The 18604-nt window shown below is 45.5% G+C and overlaps 1 protein-coding gene across 6 annotated transcripts in view; it reads right to left on the bottom strand.

The window, feature by feature from the left end:
- Positions 1–1001: 1001 nt before the first annotated feature.
- The window catches only part of Axud1 (AXIN1 up-regulated 1), a 49951-nt gene continuing 32348 nt past the window's right edge, over positions 1002–18604 (bottom strand). For all 6 annotated transcript variants that reach the window (XM_084609373.1, XM_084609371.1, XM_084609369.1 and 3 more), the window contains exon 5: positions 1002–5952. In XM_084609373.1, the coding sequence (XP_084465499.1) occupies positions 5296–5952 (657 nt within the window). In that variant the 3' untranslated portion in view covers positions 1002–5295. The remainder of the gene's footprint in view (positions 5953–18604) is intronic.

Raw genomic sequence — 18604 nt, 5'->3', positions numbered from 1 at the left:
TAGGTAGCGTGCGTGTAGCGATGTCATTTAGCAGGAAGGCATCGCCGCTGCCAGACGCACCTTACTGTAACAAATATTTATCATAAATGTTTTTACTATAACGGGGGGAAAATGTACAGTTGTCTATGGAAGACGAACTAGAACTTCGGTTTCACTTTACTATATCCGAGTTTTCACTATATCCGAGTTCAGTATAGTGAGGTTCTGCTGCAATTCTGAGACAGCAGTTGGATTTACTTTAATAACTAGTCTGATGCTTTCATTCTAACTTGAGGCTACACGTGACCGAAACTAAATTTAACTGCTGTTCCATCTTTTGGTAGATATAGTCTGCCTGCATCGACAACCATAAATTGTAATATACGAAGCGCAGGAAGCAATATTTATTGTTTTGTGGGTCAATGTTTGTGGTGATGGAACCCAGCTGGTATGAATGCCCATGCTGTTAAGCATGTTTGAAACTTCTCATGACTTATTGCTTGATTGAAACAATGATTACTTATTTCTGGTAGCGACATTAAACAATGCAAAAAATCATAAAATTGATTGCACATTGCGTGCTCATATCAATGGTACAGTGCAATTAGATGGCCAATTCGCAATGAAGTGTAAACGTAAGTGGACTCATTCTACTCTCGGCTGGCAATTGAAAATATGTAATGCTACTTCACAGGCTTTACATTCACTACTAAATGTGAAAAAATGATTCATTGCACGCGAAAAGAGGAAGCGTTCAGGTAGCAGCACAAGATTACTTCGAAATGTGCAATTATTTGCACGTGGGAAAATCCCAGAAATTGCAGACAGCCTTGCCATAGTAGTAGGAAATGTTGCAGTAGCACCATCTCGTCACCAACTGGCTCAAATGGTCACCATGCTAAACTTTAGAGTTTCACCAATGTTCATTCATGCTGACATCTCAAACCTCCTTTTTCCAGGTGAATCTGGAGCAAAGCAAGAGGAGGGTCTGATTTCATAGACAAGGGGCACATCAACAACTATTTCAGTGATTGCCTTCAGTGCTGAGCACTCTTGTGATCTTTAATGCAGTTAATGTACACAAACAACAGCCACTGCACTGAGACTGCTTGCACACAAACAAAAAAGGAAGGACTGACAACTCAGGTTTAGATTTCCTTGAAAAATAACACGTGTACAAACAGAAACAAACACCCATCTTTCTGTAATAAAGCTGCAGCGTTTTGCGGCATACACGGGGCTCTGCAGTAGCTTATATGGATCTGAACATTGACCACCCACTTTAAAGCACGTGCCCTGGGAGTTATTCAAACTCTGATGCAAAGACCCATCATCACTGTGTTGCTTGAGTGCAAACAAAGCACTCTGCACTGATCTATCAGATGCCTGCTATGCGTGGCAGCATACACAAGAAATGAGTGTGTGACAGTGCCATTGTCTTGAGGCCACAACTGATTAACAGCTACAGTGAAACTTGTTCCTGACAAACTAAAAAAAAAAAAAAAGAAAGAAAAAGGCAAAGCACTCTGAACATCTAAAGCATACTGGAGCTACCGATGTCGACTAATACCTGCCGCATGGCAAATTTTGCTTTGTTTTCAATGTACAAGATCTGCTGCAAATGTCACTTGTATGCCGTCACAAGGCAATGCTGCGTGCCTTTCAAATACCATTCCCAGTTAAATGAGTTTAGGGACTAATCCACAGTCATTTTGGAACACGTTTCATAGCACAAAATGCACACCAGAGTGGTAGCATGCAAATAAGCTGCAAAACACACAATAAGGATGGAACACACCATGAAATTTGCCTAAGCACAGCACATAATTTACATTTGAATTTCTTCTCCCACACAGTTTTTAACTGGTTTCAGTAGCCAAACACTAGGCTGTGACGTCACCAGTGAGTATGACCACATGTGGTATAAAAAAAGCTACAACAGCTCTGCCCAGTCCGGGTCATTTCAGGTTCTGCAACAGTTCAGCAAAACATTTGAAGCAATTTAAGATCACAGCACAAGTAGTACATTGCAGCTTTTGTACGTCACATATGACCTCATGTGACGTACCCGTTGTTTGGCAACCTGGAAATGAAGCTCAACCTAGAGATTTTAAAACAACGATTACAAATGATATTGCAGACTCCAGAATTTCACATGGTGATCGATGTTTCCTAGCGTCATATGCATCAATCCAAAGAAAAAAACACGAGAAAACATTGTGTCTCTATCCCTTTAACAGCCACTTGATATCTGGAAAACAAATACCTCATCATTATATCCCCATGCTCACCATAGTGAGATTTCACAGCCTCCATCCATGCGATGGCCAGCTAATGTTCATACACTTAATTTTTCCAGCATAAAGAACTATGAATAGCTACAGTAACACAGTGCCCATTTCAATTGTTGTGCATCTGCTATCAGCCACATTTTTTTTACGATCAGCAACCAGTACTCCTCATTTCGGGGTTCTACAATCTACATCGGCTTCTGCTTGGACCAGACTGTTCTGGCTTTTTGAGACCTCTCTAACAGTCTATGGTCAGGCTTCAACATGTAGTTTGAGCACATAAAATATGCAAAAGCATTTTACTACCATGCACATAATCTGCTAAGGTGGCACTGATCCCACTGTCATTGTCCCCACATGCAAATGGCATTTCTTTTGCTGTGTGACAGTGAACAAAACATCGAAGTAAGGCCGGTGAATTTCATGCTGCAGATATTTCTCAATTTATTGTGTAACAGCTACCAGGGTGGAAATTCACTGACAGGCCAGATCAACGGAGTTGCTTAAAGGAGTATAGACACTCATTTTCTAAGCATCAGAAGAGATACGATTGCTTTCCTAGTTATAAAGAGATGCTTGCGAAGATATTTTAATTACAAGCTGGGCAAAGGTCCCGTTTATTTCAAAGCCCATCGACAATGACATCTCCGCAATTAAAACATGTACACACGTAAATAGCATGACATCATCAAACAACTGCGACCCAGAGCTAGCAGACCGAACAGCAGTGACGACATAGAATAGCTCACAGTGTCTGTTTGGATTCTGCACCCCTGGGAATGTTTTGCGTTTCTGCTCACTTGTTACTCAATCGCCTTTCACACTGTCTTTGTTGGTACATGTAACTATTACTTCACTGGCACCGATTCTGCAGTCAACATGTTTTGAAGCTCCGGCTTTGTTGTGTCACTTTGTTCTGCTGGGGGAAAGAAAAATGAGGCAAGGTTTCCAGCTGCTTCAATTGCACCTCTTATTACATACTGTATATCGCGCCATTTGTTAACACACAAAAGAGCGGAATGTATTTATTTTGTTGGTAATTATATTCTTGCATTGGCCTGCAGGCAATCTTTTCGTTTCAAAAGTGAACTGCGTAAAACGAATATGTAACTATCACACCTCGAACACACTTTCAAATGCGATGCAAGATCACATTCGAAACCTCGGAACTCCAACTCTTGATGTAGTCCCTGGCCGCAACATGGTGAAAGTTCAGCGAGAGATTGAAGAAAAAAAAAAAAAAAGAAAGAAAGAAAAGAAAAAAAAATTTCTTCATAGGCACCCTTCGTAATAGGGAGGTTTTGTTGGGGGATAATAGGTTAGGAAGGATTTACATCTTGCATTAGCTATTCCAAGATATTTTTGAGGCAGTTGTCCTTCTTGATAGAATTTCTAACATTTACTTTGGTATTAAAACAGCGAAAAGCATTACAAACTTCTCGGCACTACCAAGCAGCAGCAAATGCAACGCTGGCTGATTTTCCTAATTACATCTGTAGCAATAGCAGCACTTGAAACAGCGGGAAATATTGCCTCACATTTTTCTCTCCTCGAGCTCAATAAAGCGTCAGAACTAAGGACAAAGGATTGCGAGAAAAGCCACATCTCGAGTTTCCAAGATCAGTACCCCATTTTAGTGTGGTAACATTCAAAACGAGAGAAAAACAAGTATTTTTCAAGCCCTAGCATCCACAGGGCCTGTGTATTTATATTAAACACAACGTATTCTAACAAGCAATGCAACTTCATGATGCCAGCCAATTATGAGTTTCAGTGAGTTTTATTGTACGGAGCGTCCTTTCTCAGTAACACAGTGCTCCGAGGACACGTAATCAGATGCCGCACATGTTACCCACTTACATTTTACCGTCCCAAGAAACGTAGCAAAGGGGAAACCTCAGGTCAGCCACTCTACACTTGCAGCCAGAAAGCGGCAGTCACAAACAGCGACTGCCGCGCCGTTGCTTGGCGGACCGGCGGGACCTTTCAGTTACTTTGACAAAGATGGCACATGTCTATACTCCTTTAATACATTAACTTTTGCACTAAGCTACTTTACAAAATACGCTTATTTTTCATTGCCTAAATTGAAAAGCAAAAGCACTTTTTCTGCACCTGGAAAGTAATTTTGCAGTATTTCAACCCAAACAATTAATCACATGAAATCATCAAAGTCAATCCCTTGATGTCAAGGAGTGGTACCACTAGTATGGTGCAACAGGTGGCTTGACAAGTGGCGTGAACACAGTTCAGTAAAAATGGCGCAAAAGACAACCATCGCACTATAAAGGCTTGCGCCTCATTGCGCTTTAGTGCCCCAAAGTTCCCCATAGAATTTTTTCTCCCAATGCAGTATGACTGGCATGCTCAACTTTTCTTCACAATTTAAATGACAGTAACTTCAAGCAACTTGCTTATTCTTGTGGCATAAATTGCAAGCAATCCCATGTGGCTGCCAAATGCATCAAGTCTTTCAATGAGCACTATGTCAAGTTTTTTCATTTATTTCCTGTCACTACCTTTCCTTCAATGTTTCATGTCACACTATTCACGGGTGCAATTCTCTTAAAAACAAAGAAAACAAAAATCCTTATATTTCGCAAAACAACTTCCTTTCCATTTGTGGCAGTAATTGGCGTTCCAAAGCAAGAGACATTGAGTAACTTTTGGCCGTCTTTCAATAAAAGCACCTGCACATGATTCTTTACACCCTGTATACTCCACAGTGTGTACAATACAACATACACTGTCTACACTTTGCAGACATGCAAGTACATGAACTATACTGCTTTATATAATGCATGTACTTGGCACGAAGCAGCCCTTTCATACAGAAGGTAAACTACCTTTTTCACTTGGGCCCCATGGCTACTACCATGGCCAGCTGTAATTAAAAGCAGCAATTAGATAAAATAAAAAACACTTTACCAGCAGGCCCGAAGATAGTACCCCTGCAAACTACATGTAAAGGGATGAAACTGCGAGTCCAGTCCGTTCAGCTTTCAAAAGAACCACATGGTGGCCTTCACAAGGTGGTCACTTCACCCAGAGACGCCTTAATGATTTCGCCAAAGGCGCTGTCTGTCGTCGCCGTCGATGAGGAACCATCCTCTGTAGTAGAGGATGTGCCCGCCTCGGCCCCTTCTGCAGGAGACACCAGCAGTCCATCGGTGGCACAGTCTCCGCAACCCACAAACACTGGGTCCACAGGCACCACGCCACGTGAGGCCAGCGAGGTGCTCTCACCCCCTCGCGCCACTGCACAGCTCAGGTCCGTGTAGTCCGGGTGGGGAGAGCCAGGCCTGCCTTCAGCCAGTTCCGTGCTGTCACCTTCCTCCTCCTCTGTAGCATAGTCAGAGTTTTCAGAGTACGAGCTGTCGTCCTCATCTTCTTCATCCTCTTCCGAGCTGTAGTGGCATGCAGGAAGAGTCATGCCAGCAGCCGCTGCTGCTCCGTTGGCAGTGGCAGCTGCAGCTGCCGCCGCATTGTAGTAGATCAGCCGACGGGGATCAACACACGGGAAGGAGCCAAGGTTACCGGCCGCCTGCTGTTTTTCAAACTCCAGCCGCATAAGTGTGTGCAGGAAATGGGCACGCACTCGCACGGGGTTGAACTCAGTGCGACCAGATGTGTTGCCACAACCCTCCTGTGTGCAGCCACATGGGAATGAAAGCCGGTCCACCTGTGCAGTGCAATCACACCCACTGTCAGCCGCAACGCAAGGGAACTGTCTTCCCCACACGGCAAAGCAAACTAGCCATTGAAAACATGAAAGAAAAGGGCTTTTTTCTGCTTCTGACATTTGACAATCTTCAATGATCAGACATGTCAGCTACTGCAAAATAAAATCAATAGAAAATGCCAGTTTTCATTGTGTGTCTAAACCGTGGCCTCACTGTTACATGCAAATTCGTTTTAAATGAACACTACTTTTGTTTGTATGATCAGCAACAAACAAAATGAGAACAGGACAAATATTATAAAAACATAAAAACTGGAATATAGGTCGAAATTTTCTTCATAAAACCATGGCCAAAATTTGACCCCTATCTTACATAATGGCCACTGGCAAAAAAACTACAAAAGTCTTGTACAAATGAGCAGCGTCCATTGCCATCAGCGGCGCAACGTAACAGCTTTATGGCGACGCTCAATAAATGGCTCCACAAGTTAAAGACAGAGTGCACGAACTTCAAAATGGAAGGATGCTGGGCAACAACCCAACTGGCATCCACCACTGTCAAGTTCTTGTGACTGGGTGTCGTCAGCACAGAAATCTCTTCACGAAGATATGGTGTGCAAGCCTATTTGGAAATGCATTGGAAGATACAGGGGACAATGAAGTCAGAGACATAGCGAGGTTCTCTTCATCTAACCCAAGTTCAGATGACTCCGAGTTCACGGTACACTGTGAGTTGATGCCGCCACCCCAGTTCTGTCAGGAAAGTCTGCGACCCAATGAGAGTTTCACCACTGCGTTAGCGCGGAATGCGAGCGATGCCGGTACGGAGTTCATGACTGTGGATATGAAAGTGTTAAGCAATTTTATCGAGCACAAGAAGCGCGGAACCTGCGGCGAGATCGCGAAAACGTTAGCGGCCAACCGCTGGAGTATCACAACGGACCTCAGCTGTAGCTCAGCTCGCCGATCGCTTTCGCACTGGCCGCTGCCGGCGCGATTATTCATGCTTTTTTTCGCGTACTACTCTCATGCAGCGCTTCCGCATATTTTATTGAGTACCCAACTCATGTGGGTATTGGTTCTATTATGGCAGCTCAGCCATGCACTGGTGTCAAAGTAATATATCGCACCTCGCCTTGCGGTGCTCAGCAGAAGAAAAAAAAAAAAAGATCTGCATAAATAACATATTTGCTGTGCGCCAGCTTAAAATGAAAATCGGCTGCAGAACATATCGTGCCATTTTCTCTAACTTGACAAAATTTTTGATGGTTTCCCTAACATCTCCCCGATTTCTCCCGGTGCGCAAAATTTCCCTGACAATTCCTACTTTCTCCGGTTGCTAGACACCCTGTCCACATCCATTATTGAGACTAAAGAGTGTGTTCTTTGAGCCATGAAATGAGGGTTACACCGGAAGAAAAAAAACTTAGTAGGCAAAGTTCACCATAAGAGTATGAATTTATAAAGGTTTTCTTTTCAGCAACATCTCTATCTGTGACATAATGACATGACCCATCTCAACCAGTCAGAATTTTCCAGTCATGCTGACACCACTTTTGACGCCGAATGCGACAATAAACGCTACAGACAGTGCAAAGCAGGTATGTGTACTCTGGTTCACTGGTGACACACCACCATATATACTGATCGAGACGACACAGGAAAGTAATACAGGTCTGACAAATGTGCATCTGTTGTGAACTTAGAAGTAGCAGTATAATCGAGACATAAAATGAGCAGCATTACTTTTTAGATGCTTATCAGAGTCAGAAGGCTGCTCCACAGGCTGCACATGAAACTAAACAATGCATTATACCATAAATTGATGTGCCAGATAGTTGTGCGTGTAGCAAGAATTGTGTGTATTCTGAGACAATGACAGAATAGGCAGCATTGGGAAATTAAGATATTCGGAGGTACTTCTGCAAAATACAATGCTTATTAAAGACACAGGACATCAATGACACTTCCTAACAGCCACAAAAGGGATTCAGCAGGCTCATAAGGCTCGGCAGGCTATGACCCCAATCTCTTATGCTTTTCAAAAATATACCAACCATGCACAGTCACGCTAAACGAGCAAAATAATGCATTCAGTTCCAGTGTCAGCTTGGCTCACGTTGTCAATGCCTTCAGGTGAGGCCTCATAAGTAAACTGTTTTCAGTCCTGCCTGGTTCTCATATCCTTTTTTCATCTCTCTCTCCTTTGCTACACATAAACTAGCACATATGCACTGCCATGCTGTCATGACACAGATTCTGGCTACTCATATGCAAGTGCTTGTCCATCTTGAACATTGCAGCTGTAAAATTACTGCTTATTTCTCTTCTCTAACTATTAACGTCTACTGGTTGTGCATCGCACAAACTGCAAGCTACCTAAAAACTCCACCTCAATCTAGCCAACACTGAATTTGATTTCTGCACAACATTTGGTTACTGGGGTTGCTCCTGACAATTGAAAGAATTATGCCCACATTCAAACCAAATGACTGCACATGCCTAATTAACAATCATCCCACTTACCTGACTAGCATGCCATCTAAACTGGTCAAGCACACTATTGCCTACAACCTAATAGTTCACTAAAGATATATTCATTTCTTCCATCCCAATCAGCATAGCTTCTGAAAGCAATTATTGTGTGTGACCCAGCTCGCAGAATTTGAGCACAATATTCAATGTTATATGCATGATCTTACACGGAATCCTGAAACTTTTAAGACTTTTCAAAAACATTTCACCATGCTTCCTGTAATCTTCTGCTTCTAAAACAGTCATCTGATGGAATTCAGCAATTTACCTTCCTGTCTACAGAGCTGCCTAAAATTACAAAAGCAGGGCACCATGGTGCTCGCCTCACAGCAATTTAACATACAGTGTGTCCCTCTGCTGAAAGGCTCCTTTCTGCCGGTATTTTTTTTACTTGTGCACGTAAACGGCATGACAGCAAACATCAAATCCAAGTTATGCCTATTTGCAAATGACTACACCCTTTACAGCTCTGTCCTCAGCTTTACAGACTTAGTCCCCTACCAGCAAGGCTTCCGTAAGCCTTATCACAGACCTGAATCGTTAAACCTACTTCATCTTTGTCGCACTTTTCAAAAATTTCTCTATGATACCCTTTCCCTCAACGTTTAAAGAAAACAAAATACCGTATATTGCCACGTATAAGTCGACCTTTTTTTTTAAATGTCCTTCCAAAAGTTGGGAGGGGGGGGTCGACGTATAATCGGGGTCGACGTATATGCGGAGTCTTGAAGTCTGCTTAAATGCGGGGTCAAAAGTAATTTCGACCGAGTCGCGGATAATATCACGCCCCGTGCGCTCGTAATTCCATAAAAGTTGTCAGACACAATGCGAAAGTGGATCTGCTTTAAAAAAAAAAAACTAATTTTATTCAAGATTTGCACCAAAAGTTTGTTTTAATGCAATAACTTGCTATTGACAAACCGTGGGCGTTCCATGGAAAAACGGCCAAAGCCAGGCGGGCTGGCAATGTTTGATACAAATGGGACAGCTACAAATCCAATCCAATCCAAAACGACCACACGCGACCAGTCACATGAGCCGAGAAGCATTTTCGCATGTTGTGCAACGTTGTGGGCATGTCGCCATTTCTTCTCGTCGCACCACCTGGACTCTAGCCGACGTGACAGCTAACAATGGTATATGTGGTTTGTGTCACTCGATGGATGCCTTGCAAGATGCCGCCACAACCTCGGCAACAGTACAGCGCTACTTTCAAGCGGCAAGTCATCCTCTACGCCGAGTTCGAAAACAACGTCGAAGCAGGGCGGAAGTTCGACATCTCAGAAAAGTGCGTGAGAGGCTAGAGAAAACAAAGAAGTAAGCTTTTTGCGCGCCGTTCCTTTCGCGGGCCGAAGTCCGGACAATACCCTGCCATTGAGGAGGCGGTTCGAGATTAAGTTCACGGGCAGAGAGGCAAGAGCCTGAGTGTTTGCTACAATGACACTGAAACAAAGGCACGCGCTGTCGCAGAGGAGATGTGCATCCTGCGTACAGAGTTTAAAGTGTCTAAGAAATGGGTGACAAATTTCATAAAGAGGAACGGCCTAAGCCTAAGGCGACGAACGACCGTATGCCAACGGTTGCCCGAAGCCTACGAAGAAAAACTGAGCGCTTTTCTGCGCTACGTGAGTGACCTGCGGGCAACACATTCGTTCCTGCTTGGTCAATTGCGTGGGGATTCACAATCCCCTTCCTCCATTGTAACGCCCGCGCATAATTAACACGCGTGATTACGCGCGCTGGCAGAAAGGTTGGCGGAGGAGGGGGCATGCTGGCCACCCCCCGCCGCCTCCCGGGCCCTGCGGCGATGCTGCTGCGGGCTTCCCTCTTTCCTGCCGGCGTAACCGGGAGACCTCCTCTCCCGGTCCGTGTCGAGGAGCGCGACTGTAGCAACTCGCTCGGGGTTCTTCGGCAAATGGGCGCGCACGCGCGCGGTTCATGATTTCTGCCGAGGAGACCACCGCCGTCACCAAGAATCGCACACTGACCGTAGGCACTTAGCGCAACGGGATGTGAGCGAGAAGCTGTGTCAGGTGAGCAGACACTTCCTCTCACCTACTTGACGCGCTTCCCTATTAGGTGGTTGTTATTCCACCCCCGTACGCGGCGTTCGCTCGCTACACGGTGGCTGTTCTTAATTGCTATTCCTTTGCCGTGTACTCGAGCAGTGCAATAAACTCTGTTCGAGTACGTAACTCGGTGTTTGTCCCCTCTGGCCCGAACCCGCCGCAGTGGCGATTTCTCGCACCGCGAGTTGGGGGTCACAGCTCTGTCTGCTAGGGCTGGCACGTCGGGGCTAGAAGGCGACTGTAGCGTCTAGCCCCCCCGTGGCGCATTCTCTTACGAGAATTAACCCCCATAATTGGCAACGGTGACCAGACTCCAGTCTGGTTTGATATGCCTAGCAATAGGACAGTGTTTGCAAAAGAGAACAAGTGTTTGCCTGCTGTGCCAAGCAGTGTTTGCCTGCTGACAACGAGCAACACGCACAACCGTTTTATGGTCATGTTATGCTGTATGGCAGATGGGAACAAGTTACCACCATTCCTTCTGTTCAAGAGGAAAACGATCAAGACGAAGGAAACGTTCCTACCAAAAGTCATCGTGCGGGTGAATGAGAAGGGATTTTTTAATGATGAAAGGGTCCTCGAATGGTTTCCTCTTGTGTGGTGCAGGCATCCAGGGGCACTGCTGAAGGCTCACAGCATGCTCATCCTAGACTCTTTCTGCGGCCACATAACCGACCGTGTGAAAAAAGCGGTAGCGGACGCAGGATGCGACCTGGTCATCATTCTGGGCTGAAAAGCCATTCAGAGACCGCATCGGTGCATTCTACGAGTGGCTCCAGCAAGAAAACCCAAAGACACCAACAGGGCGGCTGAAGCAAGCTTCTTTGGGCGAAGTGGCTCAATGGGTCAACGATGCCTGGTAAGGGCTACCAACAGACATGGTCTCTGCGGCGTTCTCCACGTGCGGCATCTCAGCACCGCTTCTGACGACCAGCAGCAGCAGTGGCTCATAAGATGATGATCGCGACTGTGTCCTCACAAGCGACGACAGATGTCTCGTGAACGAATAAATGTTTCTTTACGACTCGGCCTTCTCAAATACTTTTTGGGTGAGCTAGGACCACAGGGTGCAGCAGTGTCGACCTAAATTCGGAGTATAACTTTTTTTCGCCCAAAGGGGGTCGCTGTTGGGGGGTCGACTTATAATCGGCAATATACGGTATATAAATGAGGTTCTACTGCTGTTGCTAGCTGCTTTCGACTCAAACTGGGCTAATATAATGTAGAAAATAGCATGCAAAGTTTATTCTGGCAATACTAACTTCTAAATTCAGCAATCTGAGTAACAGGCTCACATGTAGCAGTAACAATGACACACATACAAAGAAAAACCCCCGTGAGTCCCAGATAATTCATAAAACTTCTGTGGCCCCATAATTCACTAAGTAAATTTTGCCACATAATTCAAACCAGCAGCTTGCATCAGCTCATTTAAGGCGGGGTAACACTGTTTCTAAAGATGTCAATTAAGGTATGAGGCCACTTTGAAAACTTGTTACTCTTGTAAAAAAAAAAATAATAATAAATAAACATTTTATCAAATAACACAACCATTTCTGAATAAAAAAATTATGCTTCTCCGCTGTGCCTTTTGCAAAACAGAAACTAACAATTTCGGTTTCCACATACCAAAAAATATTTCCTTGTTTTTTCACTCTTGCCTTTTTACTTAATTTTTCACTTGACAAAATAAAATATGCTTCTCCGCTGTGCCTTTTGCAAAACAGAAACTAACAATTTCGGTTTCCACATACCAAAAAATATTTCCTTGTTTTTTCACTCTTGCCTTTTTACTTCATTTTTCACTTGACAACTATCATTGTTTGTAAGCATGTATGCCTATTTTTTGCTTTTATTAACAAAGAAAACAAAAGAGAGATGCATGACAATTTGACCAAGTGGGCCGAGTACTCGAGAGCATTCCCACGCAAACTGGAGGACCTGCAAACTACATGTTCGGTGCCTCGTGTAAATGCTTTTTTAACCACATGGGGAAGCTGAAAGCTTGCTTGAAATTTTGTACTGGCACTTACAGCGCCACCAATTTAAAGTGGCGAAGCAGGGAACGGCACCCCAAAACACACGGTGTCCCTCCATTTTGTTCCATGCCACTGTCATCACAATTGGAGTTGGAGTTTATTTCTTTCTTTAACAAGAAATGGGAAGCCAGGGCAAAAGATGACAAGCCTGACTGGGCCTTGGCTCCCAAAACAGACAACAGCACACACCTCTAGTGTATATAAAAAAAAAAAAAAAAAACATTATGCAACACTTACATACGATATATAAAAGGTATCAATACATGCAGTATTCATTGGATATTCAAATCAACAGACCCCGCACTCAATAACATAAATTTCATAGCAAAAAATATTTACACAAAAAAGATTGCATATGAGAAAACTACAGTTACTACCACCCTTGAAATTATAGGGGATATTCATTTAAATATTGTTTTACGTTCTTTTTAAATACCCTAGGTGCCAATGAAAATTTCACATTTGGAGTTGTGTTGTTGATAAGGGACGGCACCTGAAAAGTTAATTTCTGTTTTCCATAGCTGGTTAGAGTAATAGGTACAAGTTTTTTTCTTGTTCGCAGATGATATGTTACTGTAGATCTATCAGGTAGAGTAGCATACAGCCTATTATGGCGAATGTACTGCAGAAGACGAAAGTAGTAAATCTGATTAGCGGCTAATATGGCATATTTTTTAAACAAGGGTTCTGTATGCAAGTCGCGCGGTATACCGTAATAACCTTCAATAGCTCGAAGGGCTTTTTTTCTTTTGGAGAACAAGCAACTTATTAATATTTGTAGAAGTTGTGGTTCCCCATATAAGAATACAGTATGTTAGTTTGGAATAAAAAAAGAGCATAATAAATTGAAATTTTTAACCAAACAGGTTCAGTTCAGTTCAGTTCAGTCGTTCAGTCGTGTCCGACTCTTCGTGACCATATGGACCATGTCACGCCACGCTTTCCGGTCTCTCACTATCTTCCTAACATCACATAACTTCATCTGCAGTGCCTCGAGGATGCCATCTAACCATCGCGTTCGCTGTCTACCCCTTCTCCGGCGACCCTCAACCTTTCCCAATATCAAATCTTTCTCCAGCGACTCCTCACTTCTCATCAGATGACCAACGTAGACCAAATTAGAAATTCCGTAAAGACATCCTACAATTCTGCTTAAGTATTTTACTAAATTTAAAATGTGCGTATTCCATGAAAGGTTTTCATTGAACCAAACACCTAGAAACTTGTGATTCGTAACTTGCTTTATAACGTTGCTGTTATATTTAATTACTATACTACATTGAAGAGTGGTGTTGATTGGCCTAAATATGATGTAGGTAGTCTTATCAAGATTCAAACTGAGTTTATTTGCTGTCAACCAAATCTCTAAATTGTTTAAATATTCATTGACTGTAATTCCTAATCTAGACAAGGCACAGTCGGTAAAAAAGATATTGGTATCATCCGCGTACATGATCAAATCAGGTGAGTTAGGAATATTTGTGATATCATTAATACAGTCGAACCCGGATATATCGAATTTTGGTTATATCGAACTCGCGAAATATCCCCTTGAAAATCCCATGTAAAAGTATAGGAAAGCCGCGTCATATATCGAATTCAATTTCACCGGTCGTTCGATATATCGAACTCCGCACCACGCACTGGAAAGTGGGCCTTCCCCAAAGACGATTGCATCACCCTTGGCCGTTTGCTGCGTGACGTTTTCAAGCCATGCGCAGGAGGAATGAGAGGGGACAGTTCGGCGACAGCTGGTCTGGGCAGCTCCGCGCCCATTCCCCAAAGGCGCGCGCATCTGACAAGCAGTTGTCGTTTCCCGCGCGCCAACACATGACATTTACAAGCCATGTGCGTGGGTGTGCCCATTCTTTTGCCGAGCTATCTCTCTCCTTCAGCACGCGCAACGCATGCGCCAAGCCAGCTCAGCCCGTTTTCAGACAGACGTCGGACGCTTTCTTCAGCGTGTGTTGCGAACCCTCTGCGTGCGGCGGCGCGGTGGCTGAGCGGCTGACGTGGCTATGGCGCCTGCGGATGTCAAGAAGCGGCAGGGTTTTTTTTTTTTATTGTTTATCCTTGCATGTATGAATCAGCGAAAGCACGCGGTCAGCTGCTGCGATCATGACGCCCGCCCCAAAGCGCGGCGTGATAAATGGAACAAGACTTGAGCAATCAAGCCATCACGGGCACTCTGCCAAGTTCGCTCCCCGCCACCACAGGAGCTATCAAAAGATAAACGCGCCCCGGCGTTATCGCTGCGCAGCATCTTGGCACGCTGCCAATGAGCTGTGGATGAGACGACCGAAACGGACTGACGCGCGCCATCGACATGCAAGCGAAAATGCTGGCAATTTTTGCCGCCGCGGCGACACAGAAACCTTGTTTTGAGTTGCCGCGCTCGAGCAGCGAGAGGGACGCAGTTCCAACAAGTTCGAAAATTTTCACTCTGTCGCTGAGATCGCTCAGTCGCTTGCATGTGAGCGCGCTGGCCTTAACTTTTTTTGTTTTTGTTTTTCAAATTCTCGGGTGCAAAAGTGGAGGGTGGGTTCATTATGCGAGTGGGTTGATTACGCGACAAATACGGTATCGTTTTTTCGCATCGTAAGTGCCGTCACAAGCCGATTTCTGCATATCGAACTATTTCGCAATCCCCTTCGAGTTCGATATATCCGGGTTCGACTGTATACACTATAAATAACAGTGGTCCCAAAATTGACCCTTGGGGAACATCTTGCCGTATAACCATGTTAGTAGAGCAGCAGTTATTAGCTCGTACAAACTGTAGCCTGTTCCACAGATAACTTCTTAATAAATCTAGTGGCACACCACGGACTCCATAATCAGCCAATTTACTTAATAAAATATCATGTGTACACAATCAAAGGCTTTTCGAAAATCCAGGAAACTTTTCGAGCCTAGTATTGATTACTCTCTCGAACACTTTGGATAATACAGGCAATATGGAAATTGGATGATAATTAGAAATTTCATTCTTATTTCCACCTTTATGTACCGGGCATACTCTAGCTACCTTTAACTGATTAGGGAACGTTCCAGTTTGAAGTATTAGGTTAATGATATACATCAGCACATCACATATAAGCATTGATACGTGTTTCAGTGGGATTCTTTGATATCATCATGCCCTGCTGATGCGTTATCTTTCAAGTTTTTAATTAAACGATTGACTTCTTTTGTAGTTGCAGAATAAAAGTTAACAGAGTTTGGTAATGGATTAATCAAATTTGAGTATGTTGTACATGAGAGTGGATTACTGAAAGCTGAACAAAGAACGCATTCATAGCTGTGACTAAGTCGGTGCCAGTCATCCCATTACTGGTAGTTACTTCTAAGTAATCAGAGCGCATTTTTCTATTGAGTAAATTATTTACTTGATGCCACAATTTCCTTGCATCATTACACAGCTGTGAAAAGCGATCAACATAGTAATTGGATTTGGCACTTTATAGCTCCTTATTTAATTTGTTCCTGTATTTCTTGTATTCAGTAAAAATATCAGCATTTTTAGTCTCAGTAAACCTATGGTACATCTTATTTTTTACAGTCAAACCTCGATATAACGAACACGCATATAACGAATTATTGAATACAGCAAACTCTTCCAAAATATTTTTGTCAAACACATGTATTTTTAACTTCCCATAGCGAATGCAGTTCGGCATAAAACGGATATTACGAACTTCGCAACGCCAAGCACTCTTTCACTTTAATAGCAGGAGGCAGGCTTCGTTGCACTACATGTGTGTTATGCGGCGCAGCAAACGTTCAGGATTACCTCGCAGGCGCTGACAGCGCCACAGATGCCACGACGGCATTGGGAGTTGATAGCCGAAGAAATCTATGGCCTCCGAGATTACCCCCGCGCCTGTTTATGCGTACGGAGGTGATCTCGGAGGCCATAAGAAACCGTTGGCATCTCACAATCGCCGACAGCGCCGCTTCGGCAGCGGCACGATCGAACGTTGCCTTTTTGCCTTTTTGCATAAAGGAAGGAATCAACTTGCTCTTTTGGTTTTTGCGCCATTCCCGTTTTTTGGTTTTAGTGTGTGTTAGCAGTGGCGTGGCCGTCGTAGCGTTCGGCGGAGGCTGCGTCAGTCGTCGTGCCGAGAGTGGTGCGCAGGTGTGCGTAGTGCTGTGATGGCGGTGAACGTCTCAAGATACAGGCAGTTTACAAGAGGAAACTGATTGACACTCTTCTCATGAAGTTTCTTATGAAGCAGGATTTGACGATAGACTTGCTAGGAGCAATAAAGCGGCATGGGACAGCATGAAAGGCGAAACGATTGCCAACTGCTTTCGGCACGCAGCTTTTGTTCTAGCAGAGGCCCGCGCATCAAGTGACGATGGGGACGAAGCAGAAGCAGAGCTCCGCGAGCTTGATGAGGTGACATGCCCGCAACAATGACTGTAGAGGACTTTGTAGGCGGCGACGACATCGCGGCGACCACGGCTGTACTGACGGACGCCGAAATCACTGTGGAAGTTTCTGAACATCCCGCAGACGAAGCTCAGGCTGACCGTTGTGGGATTCGGGCTTGCTGCGGCTGCCCTTTGCGCGGCCGCCGCCCGCTTCCCAGTTGTTCTCCCCGTTCCCTTTCTCCCGCCAGAGGCTGCGGAGAGGGGCTCAAACGACTTGTCACTGTCGTTTGGGCCACAGCTCCGCCCTGGCGTCCCAGTGGCTGTTCCCATTGGCGCCTTTTGGCGGGAACACGGCACCGCTTCGACAGCCGCGCTCGCGCGCTGTCCGAGCGGAGCTCAGGGAGAGACCCCTCCGAGACATCGCAAGGTGCGTACGCAACTGTTCTTGTCTGCCGGCCTTTGTCCGCACAGACCAGTGTGTACTCGAGTTCGTCTGCTCCGGGTCGTACCTGAGAGCGCAACTCGAGCCTGTCGATCGTGATCCAACGATCCGCGACAGGCGTACCTAGCGGTGGTTGCCCACACTCTCTCAAAGGAACCCTTTGGTCACTGCGAGAGAGATCACAGCACGCCCTTGCGTGCTTGCGGCGCGCACTCCGTGTCACTTCAGCGCGCAGGGGAGCCTTGCTCCTCGCGCGCTCCCTTGACACGGTGACTGCGTATTGTGTGTATGTGCGTTTTGTATATATGTGTATGTGTGTGCGTATGTGTGTGTATGTGCGTTTGTAAATATGTGTATGGGTGTGCGTGTGTGTGTGTGTGTGTGTGTGCCGCTGGAGGATGGCGTTTCAATAAACGTCTCCTTTGTGAAATTGGAGGTATGTGTCCTTGCAGCGAAGTGCTCTCCTCCCTGTGGAGGTTGAGTGCGCGCTGCAGTGTTTCAGTGCGCGCGCGGCGACGGCTGATCGGGGCTTCGGCTCGCGCGACGCTCGAACCCGCGGTGGTTGGTGGCCTATGTCCACGTAGAAACCACAACTGGCGCCCAACGTGAATTGTCCCTGGCTCCATGAGTCGTTGGACAGCACATCGGCCGAGCCGGTCGCCTTGACGATCAAGCTCATGCGCCATGCCTGCCGCCCCCTGCGCGGCACTCGGCAAAGGCACTGAAACACGAACATGGTTCTTCGGACCACCCTGCGGTGTGACCGTTGACCATATGCCTCCGCTGTTTCAGCTTTACGCCGTTGCGGAAGCAATGTGCGCGACGCCGCCGCTGCCGGCATCTCCGCACAACAGCACCCGTACCCCGCTTGCAGACATTTCTGTTCGGGGAACGGCGAGGCGTCGGCCGGGCTCCCTCTGGAAACCGGACCGACAGCGCGCTCAGTTGGCTGATGCGGCTCCTTGAACTTGCGAGCCGGCTGGCGCGCCATTCTCTCTTGGTACAGCATTTCGACTTTTCGGTGCAGTATCTACAGGGGAGAACGAACGTGGTAGCTTACGCGCTATCCCATGCCCCACTCGCCCGCGGCGGCGTCTTTACGCCGGCAGGCGAAGGGGGCGAAACAGCGGACGAGCCGCAGAGCGGCACGGAGGGGACGCCCGCAGACGGGTTCCCCATTTCGCTATCCG

Source organism: Amblyomma maculatum, chromosome 7 (assembly GCF_055883805.1).
Source record: "Amblyomma maculatum isolate TAMU_Amacu chromosome 7, ASM5588380v1, whole genome shotgun sequence".
NCBI lineage: Eukaryota > Metazoa > Arthropoda > Arachnida > Ixodida > Ixodidae > Amblyomma > Amblyomma maculatum.
The sequence above is the reverse complement of the archived record's forward strand: the minus strand, read 5'-3'. Positions and strand labels throughout refer to the sequence as shown.